The sequence below is a fragment of the Barbus barbus genome (assembly GCF_936440315.1).
Source record: "Barbus barbus genome assembly, chromosome: 40".
In the NCBI taxonomy this organism is placed as follows: Eukaryota; Metazoa; Chordata; class Actinopteri; order Cypriniformes; family Cyprinidae; genus Barbus; species Barbus barbus.
The window spans coordinates 3,909,410-3,931,489 of record NC_136718.1 but is presented as its reverse complement, the minus strand read 5'-3'; the positions used below and the strand labels follow the sequence as shown (position 1 = coordinate 3,931,489).

Genomic DNA, 22,080 nt, shown 5'->3' with positions numbered 1-22,080 from the left:
TTAGTCAGATTCTTAATCATTATCTTAGTCTTAGTTTTAATCCTAATGAACAACTTTTTGCCGCTTAGATGTTATATCCGTTATTTAATATATTACCGTAAACTGAGGATGTGTATTAATGGAGAAGTATGTGGACGGCGTCTGTTGTGTGAGACTCATTCCTCTCTGTTGTGTGTCAGTGGAGAAGGTCCGCAGCCAATGGGACGGTACGCAGCACGGTGTGGAGGCGCGGCTTCTGCAGCTGGAATGCATGATTGGCCACAGCGACCAATGGGAGGAGCAGAGGCACAAGTTGAAGGCTCTGATTGGTCAAAACGAGATGCATCTGCACAACCTTCTGCATCTGAACCGAGAGCCACTCACCAAACAGATCAGTGACAATAAGGTGAGATCTTGACCTTTGACCTGTTACCTTTCACTCAGTAAGAGGTAAAATTGTTATGTTTTAACGTGTAAAGATTTACTGGCCTTCCAGTAAAAAATAAGGTTCATAAGTGTCAAGACTTGGTCTGAGCTCCAGAATTCTTTGTCCTAACCTAGTTAGGATTTCCAGACAGATGCACTTTCCAACAAAGAAATAATGATTTGGATTTATATGACGACAAAGGAATCTGGATCAGTTTGATTTGTAGTCGAGCGAAGTGGAGAAATCCATCAGGCTGTCATTTCATTAATTTTGGAAGTGACCCTATTAAGATCATCTGAATCTTAGCTCTACATGTTTTCTTGTAGATATTTGAACAGTCTTTCACTAAAGTGGGTGTTACAGGGAAGAGTAAACACTCGTGGTATGTTTTGTCAGGAAGTGACACATTTAAATTGCTTTGTTTAATTAAAAGTCCGGAGTGGCCTTGTAAGGCACATGTTCCAATTAAACCCACTATGACTTTTTTTTGTGAAAAAGCTTCACTTTTTTTTTTTTTTTAAATAAACACTTCGGATGTGATTAATTTTTGATTAATCATCCAACCTAATTAAAGAACTGCCAATCAAACTGGACAAATGGATTACAGCTTAAAGGAATAGTTCTCCCAAAAATGAAAATTTGCTGAAAATGTGCTCATCCTCAGGCCATTTAAGATGTCGATGAGTTTGTTTCTTCGTTGAAAGAGATTTGGAGAAATGTAGCATTGCATCTCTTGTTCAGCAATGGATGCTCTGCAGTGAATGGGTGCCGTCAGAATGAGAGTCCAAACAGCTGATAAAAACATCACAATAATCCACACCACTCGAGTCCATCAGTTAATGTCTTGAGAAGCGAAAAGCTGCATGTTTGTAACAAACACATCCATCATTAAGATGTTTTTAACTTCAATCTCTTGCTTCTGGCTAAAATACGAGTCCGTAATACATGATAACGCTTCCTCCAGTGTTCCTCCAACTCCATATGTCTTTGTCAATGCAGCAAGCTTCTCTTATTTTCAGGCCGTATTATCCCCAGTCGTTTGTCACTTTAATTTATTTTCTCAGCATGCTTAGTTTCACCCCCAAATGAACACAATATAACTAGCCAAAGTTCAGTACATGTGGTTTTATGAGGTTTGGTGTGTTTTTTTTTTAGCTTTGTGGGCTTGTTAGAAACAAAAATAGAGTTGTCTCTTGACAAAAGAGTCATTTTTCTGGTTTATAATTACAGGCAGAGCGTTACATCTTTTTGTGGCTCAGGAAGCTTGTGACATCTTTTCATTTACTGTGGTTATCAACAGCTCGCTACAGATATTAATGGATTCCAACATTCAAATGCAGATGATTGCTTTCAAGTACCAAGCAAGTGAAAACATAAGAGGTCTGCATTTGATTTATTTATTTTTTAGAAAGTATTTAGCTTTTAATAATACATTCCGGTCAGTATTCAGGCAGTTTCTTTGGGCGGCTGATCGAGCTCAACAGATAGTTCTGATGTGACTAGCAGACTGTAGCAACACATGATGGCAAAGCATTGGAAATATAATTGTGATGTCAGTAACGCAGGGTTTCTGCAGATCTTAAAAAGTTCTTAAATCAGAGCTCTTAAAAGCTTAAGTCGTGCCATTAGATGTTGCATGCGTTGCTAAATTCCTCAGTATATTTGTATATTCCTCAGTATATAATATCTAAACATCCTTAAATCAAGAAACATTTACTTTAGATACAAAATTAAGATTGTTTTCTGAGAAATTGAACAAATTGAAGTGAGTTTATGCTTAAACATGCTTCATATCAGTAGGATGTGAAAACTTTCTCCTTTTGAATGGTTGATTTTTCCAAGCCTGTTTGCAGATACTTGTTCTTTTTAAACCTTGAACTCACTTGGTTCATCAATTATCCATAAAACAAGACTTTTTATTTTGCGATTCAGTTTTTTTTTAAGTAAATGTATCTTGGTTTGAGTTTTTAGACAATCGTTATATATGCAGTGTGGTCAGAAGGTACACGAAAAGTTATTTTCATAAGCTAGTGTTTGTGAGTAAAGCTATTCAGGCCCTAAACTCTTTTTTTTGTTGTTATTTGTTAATTGAATTAATGACGTAATGGTGTTGGAAGTTGTATTTTTCAGACTTGTTGTGTTGCTGAAATACAGCTGTTCTTTACTTGATCTTAGAAAGGTCTAAAACTTTACCCCCGTAACAGATATTTTCAATCTGTTTTTATTCTTCCCCCCCAAATAAAATGTCTTATTAGAAAATAAATAAATAAATGGATTTGCTTTCTTCACGTTGTAGATCACTAGACCTGCAAAATACTGCAAATCAATAAAGAAAATAAGAAATCTCATCATTGATTAGTTAGATATGTGTGCTCTGGCATAGACCCAGGTTTTCCAGATCCTGTGAGCACTTTATAAGCTTATAAGCATTGAGTTTGAGGGGTTTCTCCCCAGTGCATAACTTCCATTTCCTCACATATTCTTATCTGTAAACGCAAAGTTAAAAACATAAAAAAGTGAGTTGCTCTTAAACTTAAAACATGTCTAAACATTTGCTTCAGTGCAAAAAAAGTGACTAAAATATTCATATTGAGATAAAAATACGTCAAATTTAGCTACATTTGTTTGAAATCCTTAGTTTGAAATTACAGTATATAAAAGGGGGCTTCTCATCAATTTCTCATTAATTAATTGAAGTCATAGTCAAATTTATAATTGAATTAAATCATGAATGAATGAGATTTGATATTGGTTGTGCAGACTCTTCTTAAGAACATTTCTAAGGAGTCGTGCACTTAAAATGCACACACACACACACACACACACACACACACACACACACACACACACACACTACTGAGACGTACCTCTAGGGGATGCTAGAGTCATAATTTCACTGCCTTATTGTTTGGTAATCATATAGTATTCAAATGTTTTAAACACGAGTAGATATTTTAGGCATGACCGTGTATTTCAATGTTTGCCTTGGGTTAGAAATAAAGATTTTAAGGTTGTTGACACTGATTTTCTGAAGTCCTCTGAGGTAAAGTTATTCTCTGCAGGGACAGACACACATGAACCAAACAACATCTGATTTCTATAGCAACTCCACTCTCTTTGTTGAGCTTTTGTTGTGCTGTTTAGATGGTAGCTTAATTTATTGATTTCTTTTTGTTGTCAGGCGTTCCTGCAGGAGCTCAGTCGAGGACAGGAGAGCGTGACGTCCTTTAATGAACTGTCCAATCAGCTTCTGCAGGAATATGCCGCTGACGACACACGCAGGGTTAAAGAGGTCATGGACAAGCTCAACACGGCGTGGAACAGCGTCAATAACAGGTGTGCGCTCATATAGACAAATATAGACAAACTCATGTACTTGTTCATTTCCCTGATCACCAATAAATGAGAGGAAATTAATCACACACACACACACACACATACACACACTCACACACTCTCTCTGAAACAGTGTGTCATTAAACACACATAACCACACTAATGTTCAGCATGTACAGATATCACACACTGGACATACAGAACATCATTACATCTCCTTCCATAAATGTTATTACTCTTGCATTTAATAGTGTGGTAATGAATACTACTGTAACAATATTATGGTAATAAATACTGTTGTTGTTATGCTACCACAATATTGCAGTAGCATACTACAGTAATATATGCTACCGTCATAAATATTACAGTTATTGCACTTTTATGAATATCGCAGAAACGTTATCATAATAATATTATTGGTAATAAATAATACTGCTCTCACGAATATTGCAGATATAAATAGTAGTGCTGTCAAATGATTAATCGCATCCAAAATAAAAGTTATGTAATATATGTCTGTGTTGTGTATATTTATGTATATATAAATACACACACATACAGTATATATTTTGAAAATATTTATATATACAGTGCCCTCCATAAGTATTGGACCAGTAAAGACAAAATTGCTCTGTTGGCTGTGGAGTCAAGACATTTACAAATATGATTAAAAGATGAATATGAGACAAAACTACAGAATGTCACATTTTATTATTAGCCATTTCAACACATACATGTTTTACCAAATAAAAAGAACAGCACTTTTAGAGTTCATCCCACTCATTGATGTGAGCATAAGTATTGGGACAGTTGAACATAAGGCAGATATAAAAGATTAAAAGCTATTATTTAGTTGCAGATCCCTTGCACACAATCACAGCAGTGAGTCTGTGACCCATAGACATCACCAGACTCTTGGTCTCATCCTTTGAAATACTTTTCCCAGCCTTTAATGCAGCCAATCCCAATTGTTGCTTGTTTTGGGGAGATTCTGCCTTTACTCTCCTCTTCAGCTGGTGAAATTCATGTTCAATCAGATTTAAATCTGGAGATTGACTTGGGCAATCTAAGACTTTCCATTTCTTTGCCCTTATAAAGTCCTTGACTGAACTGGCAGGGTGTTTTGGGTCATTGTCCTGATGCAATATGAAGCACTTCCCAATGAATCTGGTGGCATTTTCTTGAATATTGGTAGGCAAGATGTTTTTGTACCCTTCCAAATTCATTCTGCTACTGTCATCATACATTAAGTCATCAGTAAAGTTGAGAGGGCCTGTTCCAGAGACAGCCATGCATGCCCATGCCATGACACCACCTCCACCATGCTTTACAGATGAGGCTGTCTGCTTGGGATCATTGCAGTTCCCTTTTTTTCTCCACATTTTTGCTTTCCCATCACTTAGATAAAGGTTCATCTTTGTCTCATCGGTCCATAAACACAGTTCCAAAACTCTTCTGGATCACCTTTGTGCTTTTTTGCAAACTCTAATCTTACCTTTCTATTTTTGGTGCTGGTCAGAGGTTTGCATCTTGCTGTGTAGCATCTGTAATTCTGTGTCAAAGTCTCCTGAGGACAGTATATTGTCAGAGCATCACCCCAGCTTTCTGGAAGTTGTTGCTGATTTTACAGACATCTTTTAGGCCCTTTGTTTTTGCTAGAGCTCTAACTGACTTCCTCTTTTCTTTTAGCATTTAAATTGCTTGATTTCTCTCAAAGTCAGCTCCCTCATCTTCATCCTGGTTTGTGTGTGTCATCATCGAATGCAAGATTCAGAATACAGACGTAATGGATATAACTGATACGACACATTCCCTGCTTTTAATATCTGAAGAATTAATGCAACAGGACACAGCTGATCACTTAGAAAGACCTGTGAGGCAACTGATCCAATACTTCTGCTCACATCAGATAGAGGGATGAAACTCTAAAAGTGCTGTTCTTTTTATTTGGTAAAACATGTATGTGTTGAAACGGCTAATAATAAAATGTGACATTCTGTAGTTTTGTCTCATATTCATCTTTTAATCATATTTGTAAATGTCTTGACTCCACAGCCAAGGAGTCTGTGTTTTTTTTTTTTTTTACTGTTCCAATACTTTTGGATGGCACTGTATATATTTATATAATTTATATTATATATACATATATTTAATATACAAATATAACACATTGTTCTTAAATATATAAATGCGTGTGTGTTTATATATACATAATAAATATACACAGCACACAAATGTATTGTCAACAAAAACTTTTATTTTAGATGCGATTAATCGTGATTGTTTAACAGCACTAATAAATACTACTATAATATTGAATTGATATATATTACCATAATTATGCTGTTATGAACTACTACCGTGTTAATTTAGTAATACATTGAATAATCATTTAAATGGAATATCAATAAATTATATAAATGTAATATTGTTATAATAAATACTACCATAATCATCTTTAAGTAATACTTTACCATAATTATTCTCTCACAAAATATAATTGGTAATAAATTATATCATAATTATGCTTTCATGTATATGTTGATAATTATTTATAATTCTGTCATCATAATATTGTTATAATAAATACTACAATAACAGTATTGAAGTAATTATGCTCTCTCAAAAAACTGCTGTAAGAATAATTTTGTAATAAATTTGATAATTGTTTTCACAAATATTTTGTAAATAAATGCTAATAAATATAATAATATTATTATAATAAATACTACTGTAATATTGAAGCAATACATATTTTGTACAAAATACTACTGTAATAATATAGTAACAAATCTTATTGTAATTATGCTTTCACAAAACTAATTAATAAACATTTAATAATTTAGTAATAAATACTACCATAATTGCTTTAATGCAATTGATTGCAGTTAATACTAAAAAATACTCAAATAATGGTATTTTCATATTAAATACTACTGAAATTATGCTTTTATGAATATTTCAATAAATGCTAGCAAATACTACTGTAATGATATTGCTGTATTAAATAATATTTTGATATGTTTACAACTGTTTTGGTAATACTTATAAATACTTGCATAATGATGTTGTGAAATTAAATACTACTATAATTATACTTTTATAAATAAATAAGATGCTACTGTAATAACTGCTCTGTTAGATATTACTTTGATTATGCTTTTACAAACTTTGTAAATAAATGTTAATAAATGTTTCAATGATAATATAGTAGTAGTAAATAATATAAACAGTGTGGTTATATAAATATTGCATTATGATTGCACAAATATTATCACTATAATTGTTACTGTGCTAATATGAGTTAAGCACATGTAATTTGGTAATAAGTTAAGATTTTTTCAGCGCGGTTTGTGTACTGGTTTGTGGTCATCAGGACTTCGGACCATCAGGCTGCGTTGGATTCAGAGCTGAAGTCTCTCCAGGCGTGTCTCCGTGAGCTCGAGTCCTTTCTGAAGTGGCTCGGCGAGGCGGAGACTACAGTCAACGTGTTATCTGACGCCGCCCAGGGGGAGGAGCTCTCGCAGGACTCCGCCCACATCAAAGAGCTGAAGGGGCAGCTTGGGGTAAGAATATGTACATAATTATATTCCATCATATCCATTTGGGACTAGAGCCAACTTTGCAGCTTATTTTGGCATCCCGGAAGTTGTGTAAAACCAACCAATCAGATTTGAGCTTGTGATTTTCAGCTAGCACTTGCCACGTCTACAACTGAAATGCATGAGACGATTAGTGTGTGGACTAGACAAATCTGAAACATTCGGGAACTAAAGTGTATGTGAACGGTATTCAGTTATCTCTCCGTCAGTCCTCGTTAGTTCCCTCGTCAGCCAGATCGCAGCATACGTGTAATCAAGGTGTAGATCACTTCAGCTGAGAAAGATTGCGTCTTTCTTTTCTTCTCTCTCCTCCGAGTCTGTGTTTGTCCTGTGAGATTCATACATCTCGGTTTGATCTCTTTATCTGCTGTCCACTTCAGCAGCATACACGCTACAAAAACACACTAAAACAGACTGTCCTGACTCTAAAGTGTGAAGTCGCACCAATTCATTGAATAGTCTTTTATTGTCATGTTGCTTGGCAACAAATGGCATTTTTGCGCCTGTGAAGGGCACTGCGAGGATGTTTGTAGGGTCAGTTGAAACTAAAGTGAGCAGCTGGATTCTTTGGTGAAGGGCCATTTCTGAAGGCCGTTAGTGAAGTGTACTGACGATTGTCACTTCAACGTCTGAGTGCAGAGTCCTCAATTCATTCATGTGAAGATATTAGGGCTTTACAGGGTCAAAACTGCTCACACTTTTGCATATTTTAGTTTATTTATTTGTTTGTTTATTGTCATTACATGAACTTTGCAAGTGCTGTGAGTTTGTCGCATATAACATGTATTTGATGCATATAATGCATCAAACTTTCCTCAGTTTGTAATGACAACGGTTTATAAATCTGTTGTCAACAAAAAAGAACCATTTATAAAGAGATGTTGTCCTGTGGTTTCATGTCAACATAAGTGTTTGAAAGCAAAGTACAAAACAGCCATAAATAATAGTAATTGTATTGATATTATTTATAATAATGCATGACTGAATGAACGAATTAATTAATGCATGACTGAATGAACAAATTAATGCATGAATGCACGAACGGACGAATGCACGGACGGACGAATGCACGGACGGACGAATGGACGGACGGACGGACGGATGAATGAATGCATGGATGAATGAATGCATGAACGAATGAATGCATGAACGAATGAATGAATGCATGAACGAATGAATGCAATCAGGGATGTTTCCCCAGTTTGTTCACATACACTAAAAGTAAAGCTAAGGTTGTGGGTTTGATTCCAAAGTCACTGATTTTGATAAACTATAGAGTTTGAATGTAAGTGGCTTTAAGTTAAAGCTTATGATAAATGCATAAATGTTTAAATCACTTTATTTGATATGCTCATTTATGCTTTTCATCTGTTTTCAATTCAGCTTCTTTCTTTCTCCATCAGTCTTCCACTTAGTCATTGACAGTTTATTTTATATTTGGCATAATCCTTACTTTGTAGTCAGCCATCATTATTTAGTCTTTTTCATGTTTCTCAAGGACATGTTCAGATTATTTATTTCCTTACAAGCATGTAAAAGACAGCTGATGACTAAAGAATGACATGTTATGAAAGTGTTGAATCTTGGCTGATGTCTGTGTGTTTGTTTGACGTCAATGATGGTGACATGAGAAATAGACTTACTGATTTCTGAAGTTTTTATCATTTCAGTGAGAACTGCTTTCCTATTATTTCCATGACAATAGTGTTGAAGTGCTGGCTGTGACGTAAAACAGCTGTGTAAGAGAGAAGGTTATCATGTATTTTGTTTCTTTTCTTTTCCTTGCATATTTTTGATGCCGCGTTTTTATTTTTTGCACAAAAAATTACATTTGCTCATCTAGTGCCCTAAAAATGTACATGAGCTCATGATTGGCATTTTGTTGTTTACTGTTGTTTGTTCCCCATCCATCTTTGTCACTGTACAACTGAATCACGCTCAAATCACACTGACTATGCAGATCTGAGAGTGTTTGTTTACCTAGAGATTGTAGTGTTTCTAACCTCTTGAATGTGAAATGTTGTATTGTGATGTATTTCTGAGTGAAACAGAAGGATTTGATTCATCTGGAATTGATTAGATGATGAAAGGTGGTTGTTGTATACTATAATGGAGGCAGGTGGTTGGAAGGAAGGGGCTGAAAATAGATTTGTGATGTTGACCTAAAATGGAATTAGAATTGACTCACTTTACTTAAAGGGATAGTTCACCCCCAAAAAAGCTCATCCTCTTTTCAATCCTTAAATGGATCCCAACTCTAAATAAATAAATGAAATAGTCAGAAAATATGGGAAAAAAGAGGGAAAAAGTCTACTGTGCTTGCCAGAAGTTGATTGTAAAAGTACTTTGACTTTGTTTTACAGGGTGTTGGGGGCCTCTTTACCATGTCTTTCATTTAAGTGATACAATGTCAGTATACATGTTAGTACACATATATATACACACACACACACACACACACACACACACACACACACACACACACAAAATAAGTCAAAGCCATTGCATGTTTAATAAGCTTTGGGAAATTCCAGAGTTTTATTTTTTTTATCTCTGTACTATAATGAAAATATTATGGTGCTTTTGTGTCGTTTTGTAAGCCTAAACTTGAAATTAAACTTGTAATTGCATGGAAAAGAGTTACCAGCACATTCTTCAAAATTTCTCATTTTGTGTTCCAAGGAAGAGAGTCAGTCATATACAGGTCTGGAATGAAACGTGGTCAGAATCTTCATTTTTGGGTGAACTATTCCTTAGTTCAGGACGTAAAAGGACGTAAATGGGGTCAGTATTGATTTCATGTTAGCTCTGTGAACGTTTGTCGTCAAGGGTCATCAAAAGTGCAGAATGAGATGATAATAGCACTTTCACCCCGCAAAGAGCGAGAATCATTACTGTTCTCCTCATGTCTCCCTCATTGTTCTGATGTGTCTCACTGCTCTATTTCTCTGTCTCTCAGGAGATGTGCTCTCTTTCAGTAAAGTGTGTCACCCTCATTCATTCCCTTTATGAATTTATACACCCGCTTGTTCTCATTCTTTTGGCGCTGAAAGAGACACTCAGTCTCTCGAATGCTCTCCGGAGTTTCTCTCCGTCCGTTGTATCAACCCTTCCCTCCCCCCTTTCCCACAGCATCTTTCTCTCCCTCGTTCATTGTCTTTTTTTTCATTCGGTGTTAATTCTCTCTCCATGACTCGTTTATCGCGGGAGAGGAGCAAGCACTGGTTGCCGTCTCAGTCCTGACGGGCTTGAGCGTGCGCGTGTGTGTGTGGGACATGTTTGTCAGGGCTCGTCACATTTTGCTCGGCTGGTGGTGGGGGATATGTGAGCCTGTGTGTGTGTGTGGCGGTGAGGATGCGTGCTCTCAGACGCTGGCAGTCGTGTGCTGGCAGAGTTAAGATGATGGCTGTAGTTCGGACGTCTCTGCAGAAAGTGGTGGTCTTCTTACACCGGCTCCAGAGAATGGCGATATCCTCACCGCGTTACCAGAAACTGTGCAAGGTCAGTGTCTTGTGCTCACGCTCGCTGAAGAGCTTTCATCCGATCTGTGCTAGTTTACGGTAGTTGGATTTAGTTTGGTTTATCATGAGTTCTGTTGAAGTTAAACAGTTTCTTGGATTTCTTTTTCATGCTTTTTACTTATTTTTTTTGTCATGGTATATTTTTTTTTTTCCCAGTGAAATCCTTTCGTCTTGTTTTAGTGCATTAAATATTGTGCAAGTTTGCAATTTATAATATTTAGTTCTGTTCTTTATACCAAATGGCAATATTGATAACTCATACAAACCACAGACAGAACCGGTATGAACATTTGAATGACATTGATTTAATTATCCTTGGTGAATTTGGATGAGATATCTTCGAATAGCATTCAAGAGTTTGATGTGAGCAGTGGTGTAGTTTCCAGCTGTTTGTCGTGAGATGACCAGAAAACCTGTCCAAACCACATTAGAGCGGAAGGAACATTTAAAAGAAATTATTTTGATGTAATGTATAAGAGATGTTGAGGGATTCCTGTTAGTAATATCGTGAATGAGTGATGCTATGTTTAGCTGCTGTCAGTGTGAGCTGTCAGCAATCATCCTTTGAGTGTGTGTGTGTGTGATAGAGATTAGCGAAAGCAACAGCTGTTCTGATATTCAGTGTTTAGCTGAAATCCTCACAGGATTTACACACACAATACACGACGCTGCTGAGAGATGGAGAGCTTTTTAAACAATAGCGAGTTCATCTTTGTGTGTGTGTTTATTAAACAGACAGTAGCACGTGGCAGTGTCGTGTGTGTGTGTGTGAAGGTGAGACTGGGTCTCTGTTAATGTAAGATTACGGAGTTCGCGCCTCTCAAGTGGGCCATATTCAGCACTTGTTTTTGTTTTTTTGTTTTTACGCGTTTCCCCACTTTAAAATGTTAATCAAGGTTTATTGCGTCATAAGTTAATGCAGTTCAGTAATTTAGCATTTTCACCCTCTTTCTGATCTTTTAAATGAACAATTAAACAAGCTGTTTTTGTTACTGTTTCTTTAAAACGTCCATATGAGCGCTAATGTGATTGGTTAATCAATGTGTGCGGACACAGTTCACACTGTCATTCAGTCGGAGCTGGTCCAGCTGCTAAATGCTTATTATGTGTTAAAGCGTGCAGTTATATATTCATATAAATTCAGGGAAGCTTTAAGATGCTTTTGCGTGAAGATTAGATGCTTATTAGATATGACACAATAAAAAAAATAATTTTGCACATGATAAGCAGAGTTTTGTCCAAAACATCCATTGCCGCAACAAGTCATAGGACATTGTCTGGATGGGTAGATATCTATTTCTGTAGATCTGCTTAAAAATCCTGCTAAATCAAACATGTTCCGATTGATGTTCTGATGTTGTGCAAGATTTTCACTTTCAACTGTGTAGAGCTCAATGACTTATTACTGAAATCATCACTGCGTGTCTGTCTGGTTGGACATTTCAGTAAATGGTCTGGGTGTACTGGGAACAGAGTTTTGATTTGTGAATGGTGGAATGTGTCACATACTACATCCAACCTAACATAGTAGAACAAACAAATCCTGTTTTTGGGATATAAACCCTAAAAAAAAAAATCAACCAGACTTATCAACCAGTTTCAAGAGAGTGAAGGATTAAAAAGAATATGAAGAGGTGAGTATAAAGGGAAAATAAGGAGTGAAATTAGATTAAACTATGCATTATGTGCAGAAAAGTAGTCATTTAGCATATGCTGTTATCCAAAGTGAAATATGATACATTTATAACAGGAACAATCTCACTGAATTCATGAGTTTAAGTGTCTCGGTCAAGGGAAAATGAAGAAAGGTGGAAATCTTTAGGTATGTGATGATTTGTTTTGTTTCAGTCAGATTTCTCAGTGGCTCCGGGTTTTTTTTTTATTAACATAGGCACAAATCTTAGTTTGTTCAATAAAGTGTCAAATTCTGTGCAAAGGTTTATCAAAGTAAAATCATGCTCTGACTCCCAGTAGAAACAGTAACCGGTTATAAAAATCTTGTATCCAGGACGGCTCTGCGGCTTTCCTGCTATGTAAATGAAAATCTGTATCAGAGCGACGATAAACTTAGTGGTTGTCAGTCAGCATGCGTCTCCTTTTCTGTGGTTTTCAGCATGCATCTTAGTTCATGCAGAACATGCTTGTTGTTTTTCTTAAAGATGTTGTAAAATAAAGATTGCTGAGCCTTTAGTCCATGGCTATTAATCTTCTGAACGCTTCTCCGTATTTGATGTTTTCACTGGCTGTTATAACGCTGCCCATGCTGTTTTTGCAGCAATGCACACTGTGTTTTGTTTTGCATTGCGTGTGATTATTATTATTTTATTTTTTTTCAATTAACTTAATTATCAGTAATTAACTCTAAATTCTAAAAATTACTCATCGGTTCATAAGTCCCATATGTGAAATCTGTCAGACAAAACGTACACACTCCACAAACTCAAACTCTACGCTGAGGAACATAAGGTACTCCTCGCTCAATTAAGCAGCCCTAGGCCAGATGGAGGCGGTGCGGTGATCGTTTAAGCGTCCCTGGGCGGCACTGCTGGCCCTGCACCCTTGGGAAGGCATCAGTCATTCAGCGCTCCATTACTCTCTCCTGGGAGGCATCCATCTTTTGGAGATCATTCGAGCCTCCTACGACTTGCTCTCCTGCACCACCTCCATATGTGTGAGTGTGATGAATTTGTCCGGTTCAGAATGAGCCTCAGTTCTGTGTGTCTGGCAATTCCACATTTGGCTCCAGATGATTCATTCATGATTTTCTTCCAATGTCTGAGTGGCATCCAGCTGCATGACTGCAGAAAGGTCCCATGTTTAAATATACTTGGGATATTACTTATAACCTCATTTTTTTATTGTTGAGGAATTAATTGTAACTCAATTATAAGTTGTCCTTCAATGTGTGATGGACGTTTACTTGAAATGGAAGTCTTACCCAGTGGTTTACACTGCGGTTTACACCCCCCAATACTGCAGACTTTGCATGTCTTCTTAATCAAGCACACCTAATTCAGGTCTCATTAGTAGAGACGCCTATACCTGACATGTATTGGAACTGCTTATTTAGGGGAATGTAATGTAAAGAAGTAGGGCTACTTTTTAGGTTGATATAACAGGGGTGTCCAAAACTGCTCCTGGAGGGCCACTGTCCTGCAGAGTTTAGCTCCAACCCTAATTAAACACACTTGAACCAGTTAATCAAGGTCTTCAGACTTACTAGTCAAGTGTGTTGAAGCAGGTTGGAGCTAAACTCTACAGAACATTGGTCCCCCTAGAGCAGGATTGGACACCCTTGGCAATCTCCATTGTTAATTATTAGTACAAATTTTCACCTGCACACATTAAGAGCATACATAACTATGACTGTTCATTCATCTGACTAATCTGCAGAAGTTGTGAGGGTTGCCTGGTGACAGGTGTGATGACAACTGTAAGCAAATGCATATGCTTTTAAAAGAAAAGCCTCTTCCAAATATGCAAAAGATGTGCAGTGTTGGGGTGGCTCTGTGAACATGGTTGGGACCATTGGAATAAAAGGCAAACATTCAGAAATATGAGGCTTTTGTTAAAGTACTTGACTCAGTTTGTCAATGTAAAATTGTCCAATTTGGGACTAGTTTTCTAAGGTGGATGAACTGATGTAAATCTTCATGTTGTGGTGGGAGTACTCCTCTAGGTGGATTAACCAATGTAAATTGGTGCAATAGTAGCTCACTCTGAGTTTTTCAATATATTGTCCCATCCTGAGATGACATGCATAAGAAAAGTCTCTTGCAAACAACTCAAAAATTAAGTTGAAAAGACTGGAGTTGTATTGATGTTGTGCAACAGCAACACTCCCACCCCTCCAAGCAGGTACAGTTCTGACCACCTCTGTATTCTAGTGGCATGATAACCCTGGCCTGGGCTCAGAGTTCAGAGACATACCGCAGCCGTGTGTGCTGATTCAGAAGTTTTAAGATAATGGTGCATTAGCAGTCTGTCATGATACACACAAACCCACATACAGACTCAGGCAAACACACACCAGCCTCTTTCACACTAACTCATCTCTCCTTCTCTCCAGTGCGCGCACACATTGTGAGTCACGGCTGCTCCTCCCCTCACTTAAAGCACATTTGTACTGATGTCCATTACTGAGAGCCTGAGTGGAAGTGCCATGTTTGTTTGTGTGTGTATGTGTGTGTGAGTAATTGTAGATTGGTCCGTGTGCCAGAGTGAGATCAAGATTAATCTGCATTTATGAGTCGGATCATCAAAATTTGCCACATTTTAGGAAAGAGATGTGTGGGCGCGTTCATAAATCTGTTCTGACATTGGGTGATATATTGTATGTCCTTGGGTATTGGCTGGTTGTAAAGGCTCCTCTCCTCTCATGTCCAGTCCTCTTCTTCTATTTCTCCTTTTCTTTCCCCATGTCTAGTCTCTTCTCGTCCCTCCTCTAATGTCCTCTCAAATCCGTGTTCCTGTCATTTTCACACTATTCCTACCTCCTCTTGTCCCTCCTCTGGTTTTCTCTCCTTGTCTTCATCGTGTCCCTCCTCTAGTTTGTTCTCTTTGTTTCTCCTCTCGTCTTTTCCTCTCTTCTCCCCTCATATCCTTGTCTCTCCTGTTCTCTGTCCTCTACTCGCCCTGAGTCTCCTCTCCTCCTTTCTCCCTGTCTCCTCTTCTTTCCCTCTTGTTTTGTCTCTCGTCTTTCTTGTCCTCTTCTCCCCAATATCTCGCCTCTCTATGGTCTGGTGGACACGTTGATGGAAATCACTTGTTGTTTTTTAATTTCTTGATCTCTCCATCTTTGAGTGTAGTTCTGCTCCTGATCAATAAGGGCCCGTCACACACATCTTCATATACATACGTGCGGCCCACCATCCCCAGCTCCGCTGATCGATATCTCTCATGAACAAAGGCTCAGATTTCCATTCGTCTCTTTCTTTCTGTGCAATCCCTCGCTCTGGGGTGGTAGTCGAGGCATGACATAAAGGAATGATAGTTTTCCTCATCGCACTCATTTGTTTCAAAGCTCTGTCCATCTAGACAGCACCTCTTTCATCATCATGAAGGTCTGCTCATGGGTCATGTCTCATATTTGCTTTTTTCATTTGTCTCCTCTCTATTGTAGTCTTCTTTAGTTTTTTCTGTTCTTGTCTTGCTTCATATCTTCTGTGCTTGCTTGTTATTTCTTCCTCGTTGTCTCTCCTCTTTCCATTCCTTTCCTCTCCCCTCTTCGTATTTCTCTTGTGTGATTAATTCAGCTTCAGTTCATTTGTTTATCTTCCTTCTATACATGCCTGTGTGTAGACCGATTGCTTTTACACATTGAAAGACAAAGAGCTCTTCATGCATTCATAATTACGGACTGATGCCATTTTAAGAGTTTCTCCCTTTAGTGTATTGCTTGCTGCACCAGCGAGTCAGTGAAATGCGGTTCAATTCTATATCCATTTCTCTCTGTCTCTTTATTTGCTTTAGCCAGTGCATTTCAGGTCTTGCTGTAGCAATTTCTTAACAAATAAAATGGATAAAAAATCCCCAAAGATTCATTATTGCTAGGAGAGAGAAATGCCTGTGGATAAATATAGAAGCCATGCTCTCCTGGGCACAAAACCAGGACTTAAGTAACTAAAGACAGATAAATATCCTTCACTGGACCTGCTAAATAATTAATGTACGACAAAGAGCAATGAACAAAGACGTAGGTGGGAAACAAAAGCATTCACAGCACACACACACATGTGTATATATGATTTCCTGGCAGGGACTGTTTGAGTGTTGTATAGATCAGACCCTTTAAAGCTCATACACATGTCTTTTCTATTGGGAATTAATGTCAGGACTGCTAAACAGATAGGGCCAGAGATGGGATTGACCTCACTGTTCTGTCGGATTACTTCCTCATTCCTATTGATCAGATATTGATCAGATATCGACCAAGTCCTTACCGCACAAGGCTTTTGCAAACCTTTGCTCACAGTTAGCATGTTGGTGCTGATGATCTACACACTAATATACGTCGGCCAAGTTGTTGTTGGTTTGGACTGTGAAGCCTCATAAATCTCTGAGATTAAAAGCTTTATTAAAAACCAAATTAACTCTGTGACTGTCACCGTATGTGAAAGAGAGAGACCGCAGAAGATATGTGGTCTAAATCGACCTTTTCTGACACCTCTGTCCCGTAATTGTATACATAATGTTTTAATTATATAACCATAATTCTTCTTTATTTCATTGGGTTTTTAATGTATTAATATATTTCCATAATGGTTCCCTGCCTTCGCCCCAAGTTGCTGGGATAGGATCCAGCATCCCCAAGACCCTATGTAGGACGAGCGGTTTGGAGAATGGATAGATAGGGTTTCCTATCTATAGTTACTTCAAGTTCTGTTTCTGGAGGGCCACTATCCTGCAAAGTTTATCTCCAAACACACATGAACCTACTAATTCAGGATTGCTAGAAACTTCCAGACAAGTGTGTTGGGGCAGGCTGGAGCTAAACTCAGAGCAGATTTAGACACTCATGCTTTACATGCTCTGGCCTTACACATACCTGTACTGATGACTGTCTCTTTTAGCTCTACTTCCTCGAACTCTACTTCTGTTAATTACCCGAACTCTACTGGGTCTCCTTCTAACTGTATCTCTGCTAACTCTATTAATGTTCTTCAAGGTGTGCCTCTACTGAAATTACCTCTATAGTAGCTCTTCCTCTTCTGACCTTACTACTGATGGTGTGCTTCTGCCTCTGCTCTGCTTACTCTATCTGTACTTTTTACGTAATCTACCTTTGCTGACTTTTCTTCCTTTAGATCAGGAGTTTCCAATCCTGTTCCTGGAGGGCTACTTTTACTTGCCTGTCCGGAAGTTTGCTGACTCTTCCTCTGCTCACTCTATCTCTTCTGAGTCTTCATCTGTACTGATTGAACCTCTAGCTCAGCCTCTAGCCATACTTCTGTCTTGCATCTAGTTTTTCCTATGTCTCTGCTCTTTCTGTCTATTTACTCTTAATTCTGACCTCTTCTCATTCAATTCTGACTTTGCCTTTGCTTGCTCCCAGCTCACGGGTGTCAAACTCTGCTCCAGTAGGGCCACCTTCATGCATCGATCAAAATGCTCAGGTTTGCATGAGAATGACAGGCAGATGGAGCAAGGTTGGAGCAAAAGGACTGTGGTTTTCAATGAGCAGAGTTTGACACCACTGCTGCATCTCCAGTGTCTCTACTTATAACTCTAATTCTACCTCTTTTTATTTTGTCTGTTGACTCTGTCTAGCTCTACCATTGCTGTCTCTAATTTTATCTCTATTTACTCTATATATTCCATAATGCATAACTCCTGCTGCATTTGTTTGTCAGCTTTACGTCTTCTGTACTTCATCCCCCTTTGCCTTTACTACTTTCTTCCACATTCTTTACTTCTACTTCCCCATTTTCCACCCAATAAATGTCCCACATTCTCATGTAAAGTATTATTTTGGTTGGCTATGATATAGTATTTTTAAGTATGATTTCATTGTGAATAGACTTCAGTAAAGAGTCCCGAGGGTCTGTACTTCAGGCGCTGGTGTGTGTGTGTGTGTGTGTGTGTGTGTAATCAAGAGTTCTGAACGCACTCTACTACTGTGTCACTCATTGGTGCATCATGGGATCTTGCTGTCATAAAACCCTTCTCATTTAGTCCATTTTTTGAGGCTGAATACAAATGAGAATACATCCTCTCTCCACACACACACACATGCCATACACAATGCACACATCATACACACACTTTCATATATCTCTGAATAGACTGAGGAAATAGCTCAAAGATGTATTTTGAATCGGAAAAAAAAATTCCTACACAAACTGCTTTCCAGAAGCAATGGAGGTTTTGTGTGACAGGTACTCTTTTTCTCTCTCTGTCTCTATTTTTTGGCCTTTCCTGTCACTCTCTCTCCCCCATTCTTACAATCATTAGGAAGACACTGTTATGCCCCGGAGTGTTGTTTGGTACATAATTTTCTCTGTCTCTGATTTTCTCAATCTCAACGGTTTTAAACTTACCGAAAAAAAACTTTTTAATGGCATTGGCAGTGTTTTGGAAGAGTGCAAACAGCCGCTTATAATAATGTTGCTTCCTCTGAAATGCACACACACACTGACACTTTTTCTATCTAATCGCTAAGAGCGTTTGCATTCAGATAATCCATCCTACTTATTCAGGGTCAGTTCGATAGTGTTCTGTTCAAGGTGGAGTGGCAGAGACAAGCAAGCTGATCTTTGATTAGATGTTGTTCGACTGCAGTCTCTTGCAAGACAAGAACACACGCACATAAACATGTATACTACCAGCTTAGTTTCTGTTTTTGAACCAGCACGTGCATCGGTGGCAATTATACTTAGAGATATTGCTGTGTAGTTGCTCTTAATGTTATATTTGGGATGTAAAATAAATTTGCTCATCATTGACAACACATGCATCCTAAACAGCTGTGAGCCCAGTGACATTTTTGGCGATGGCTGGTTGGATTGCGCTGCACAGCATGTTCACTTTCAAATCCAATGTAGCCGAATGTAAACAACGTTATTTGTGAGCTTTTGAAATATTCTGTTTGTTGAAGTGGCCTGACATGTCAGCTTCTGTCTCTGCCAATACAATGAGATTGGGGGTGGAGCTATCTGGATGATCCGGGAGTGTTTGGGAAGCCTGTTTGTAAAAATAGCAGTTGTATTTTGTCACTACTAGCAGAGAAATTATACACTGCGGCTTTAAATGCATTGAGAATAGAATTTCTGATTCGCATCGATGCATCAGCATAAAAGCTAACGATGCAATGCAACGATTTAAAAAAGTGTGCGTCACATACAAGTTGGCAACGCGATGCATCGTTAACATTTGCATTGGTAAAAAACTATTTATATTAATAGATGTGATGTACTTTTATTATTTAGAAAGTGACCAATACTTTATGTAGATTGACTCTTATCATCACTAGTACTACGTGAATATGACACATCACAACACTATGGAGTCGTCAGAAAGCACTCAAAGTTAATTTATGATTTTCTGTATGTCTGAATCAAAGAAACAAAAGCGAACTATGTGTACCGTATTGAATTGCGTAGCATCATATTTTTTTTTTCTTTCCATTGCATTGTATTGCATTGAATCACATTGCGTTGAATCTAATCAAAATCGGATCGCCCTGCATCGTAACGGTGTGAATAGTATCGTATCACATCAAATCGGTAGCTGCTAATGTATCTTTAATTTAATATATATTGGCAATGCATCGAGATGTGCCATGCATCCAAATGAGCTTGGTTATTGGTGACTCGGTGTGTTAGTTGAAGACTAGTTCTCTCATTTATTTTGGGGTTTATTTTCCGTTCAGGTCGGATGGCTGTTCTGCTTCAACTGAGCTATGTCACAATCTGTTCTATTCTGATGTATTTGAATGTCCCTGCCTGATGATGCAATAGTTAGATTCACTGTGATATCATAATCAAAGCATCGCCATGGTAACCAGCAGCTGTTTCTGATCCCGTAAAGCAATCTTGTTATATTAACACACTGGAATGTGTAATATGATGTGATGGTGGCGCTTGCATAACTGCAGCTCATTAAAATATCATAGTGCAGACACTCCTGACGCTAATTAGCTCACTCACAGCAGAATATTCCACTGATGTTAAAACAGACTTATTAAAATGTGTTTGATCAGATCAGGTCAGATCAGGGCAAACGAAAGAGAGTTTAATAACTGGCCTCTTAGTTACTCCTAATGATGTTATGGAGGATGACGTTTGGAGAACTAGTACTATTTTAGTTGCAGGACTTTTATATATATATATATTTATATTTTCCCCTGAGGTGCACTTGTGTGTCTTTGATTCAAAGAAAGTATGAACTAAATTAACTTTTTTTTTTTTTTTTTTTTTTTTTTTTTTTGGTAAGAAACCCAATCTATTAAAATTTGTTTGTTTTTCAGAAATAGATATATTGGGAAGATCTGCAGAGTTGTAGGTGCTCCACACTACCAGATCTGTCTGATATCAAAAGTTGCAGACCTTCAGAATGAGTCAGATTCAATAAATGAAGGAACTTCTGAGTTTTGAATGTTACTTTGTTTTCATAATACAATGAAGTCTTACATCAAAGGATAAAGGACCATTAAATAGCCGCTGTGGAGTGTGATGGAAAATATGATTTGCGTTTAAGTAATTCAAGTCTACCTTTTTTGTGGATTCACATGGTTTCTGCTGTGCAGTCTCTTTTAGCCCTTTTCCACCAAGGCAGTTCCAGTGCTGGTTCGGAGCCGGAGCCTAGTTTCAAACCGGTTCTTTGTTTTTCGACACCCAAAGCACCAGCCCCGAACCAGGAAAAGCGGTTCGTAAGTAGCACCAAAACATTGCTGGGCTAGAAGGAAGAACCGTTTGCGTCAGGGGCTGGGGGTGGGGTTACCGTGACCAACAAGACGAACAGAAACTTGGACCGCCATATTTGAAATAGCAGCTAAACGCTAACACGTTTGATTCACCGTGTTTGGATGCCGATGTAGGTTCGCAAAGCCATGAACATCAATAGCAACGCAACATCCCCCATTGCTGATAGTTTGTTTAGGCTTGTCCGGGATAGATCGGCGCTGCGCGGACCGTTCGGTGCGAGGCATATCGGGGTGCTGCGGGAGCGACTAGAAAGCAGACGGCTCTTTATGCTTTTGGATTGCTCTCGCTGTGCTTTAGTGTGTTGTGTGCCGATCGATCGATCTGCGTGGCGCTGATGCACCTCGAACAAGCCTGTTTTGCCGCACTAGTGAACCGAAACATGAAACGTATTGTGACGTAAGACCTGGCTCTGTATTGGCTCTCTAGCCTGTGGAAAAGCAACCGGTTCTTAAAGAGTTCGCTAGTCGAACCAACTAAGAATCAGCAATAGCACTGGCTCTGAACTAGCACCTGGAACTGCTTTGGTGGAAAAGGGGTATGTGTGTATTCCCTCGCTGATTAAATAAGTGATATTGTCCTCAAGTACAATTTTGCAGTTATACATGAAAGCCCTTCAACATTATGGTCATTTTAATGTTGCGCTCACACTGAGGCTCTAAACACAGAAATCAGCTTGACTTTTCACAGTAAAATACACTTTGAACACCAATTCACTCAGGTACAATAGCACACTTGATCTGCTGAAGATATTTCAGTGGATGTTTTAACATGTTTTCAAATCCTTTAGGCAC

General features: G+C 38.1%; 1 protein-coding gene across 4 annotated transcripts in view; it reads left to right on the top strand.

Moving 5' to 3' along the window:
- LOC306859706 (utrophin-like) overlaps positions 1 to 22,080 on the top strand; it is a gene marked incomplete at its 3' end in the record, with an annotated part of 219,628 nt that overhangs the window by 82,619 nt on the left and 114,929 nt on the right. For all 4 annotated transcript variants that reach the window (XR_013783329.1, XM_079400906.1, XM_079400905.1 and 1 more), the window contains exons 51-53: positions 180 to 385; positions 3,588 to 3,742; positions 7,119 to 7,308. Coding sequence is in view for 3 of the 4 variants with exons in the window: in XM_079400906.1 (XP_079257032.1) it covers positions 180 to 385; positions 3,588 to 3,742; positions 7,119 to 7,308 (551 nt within the window). The remainder of the gene's footprint in view (positions 1 to 179; positions 386 to 3,587; positions 3,743 to 7,118; positions 7,309 to 22,080) is intronic.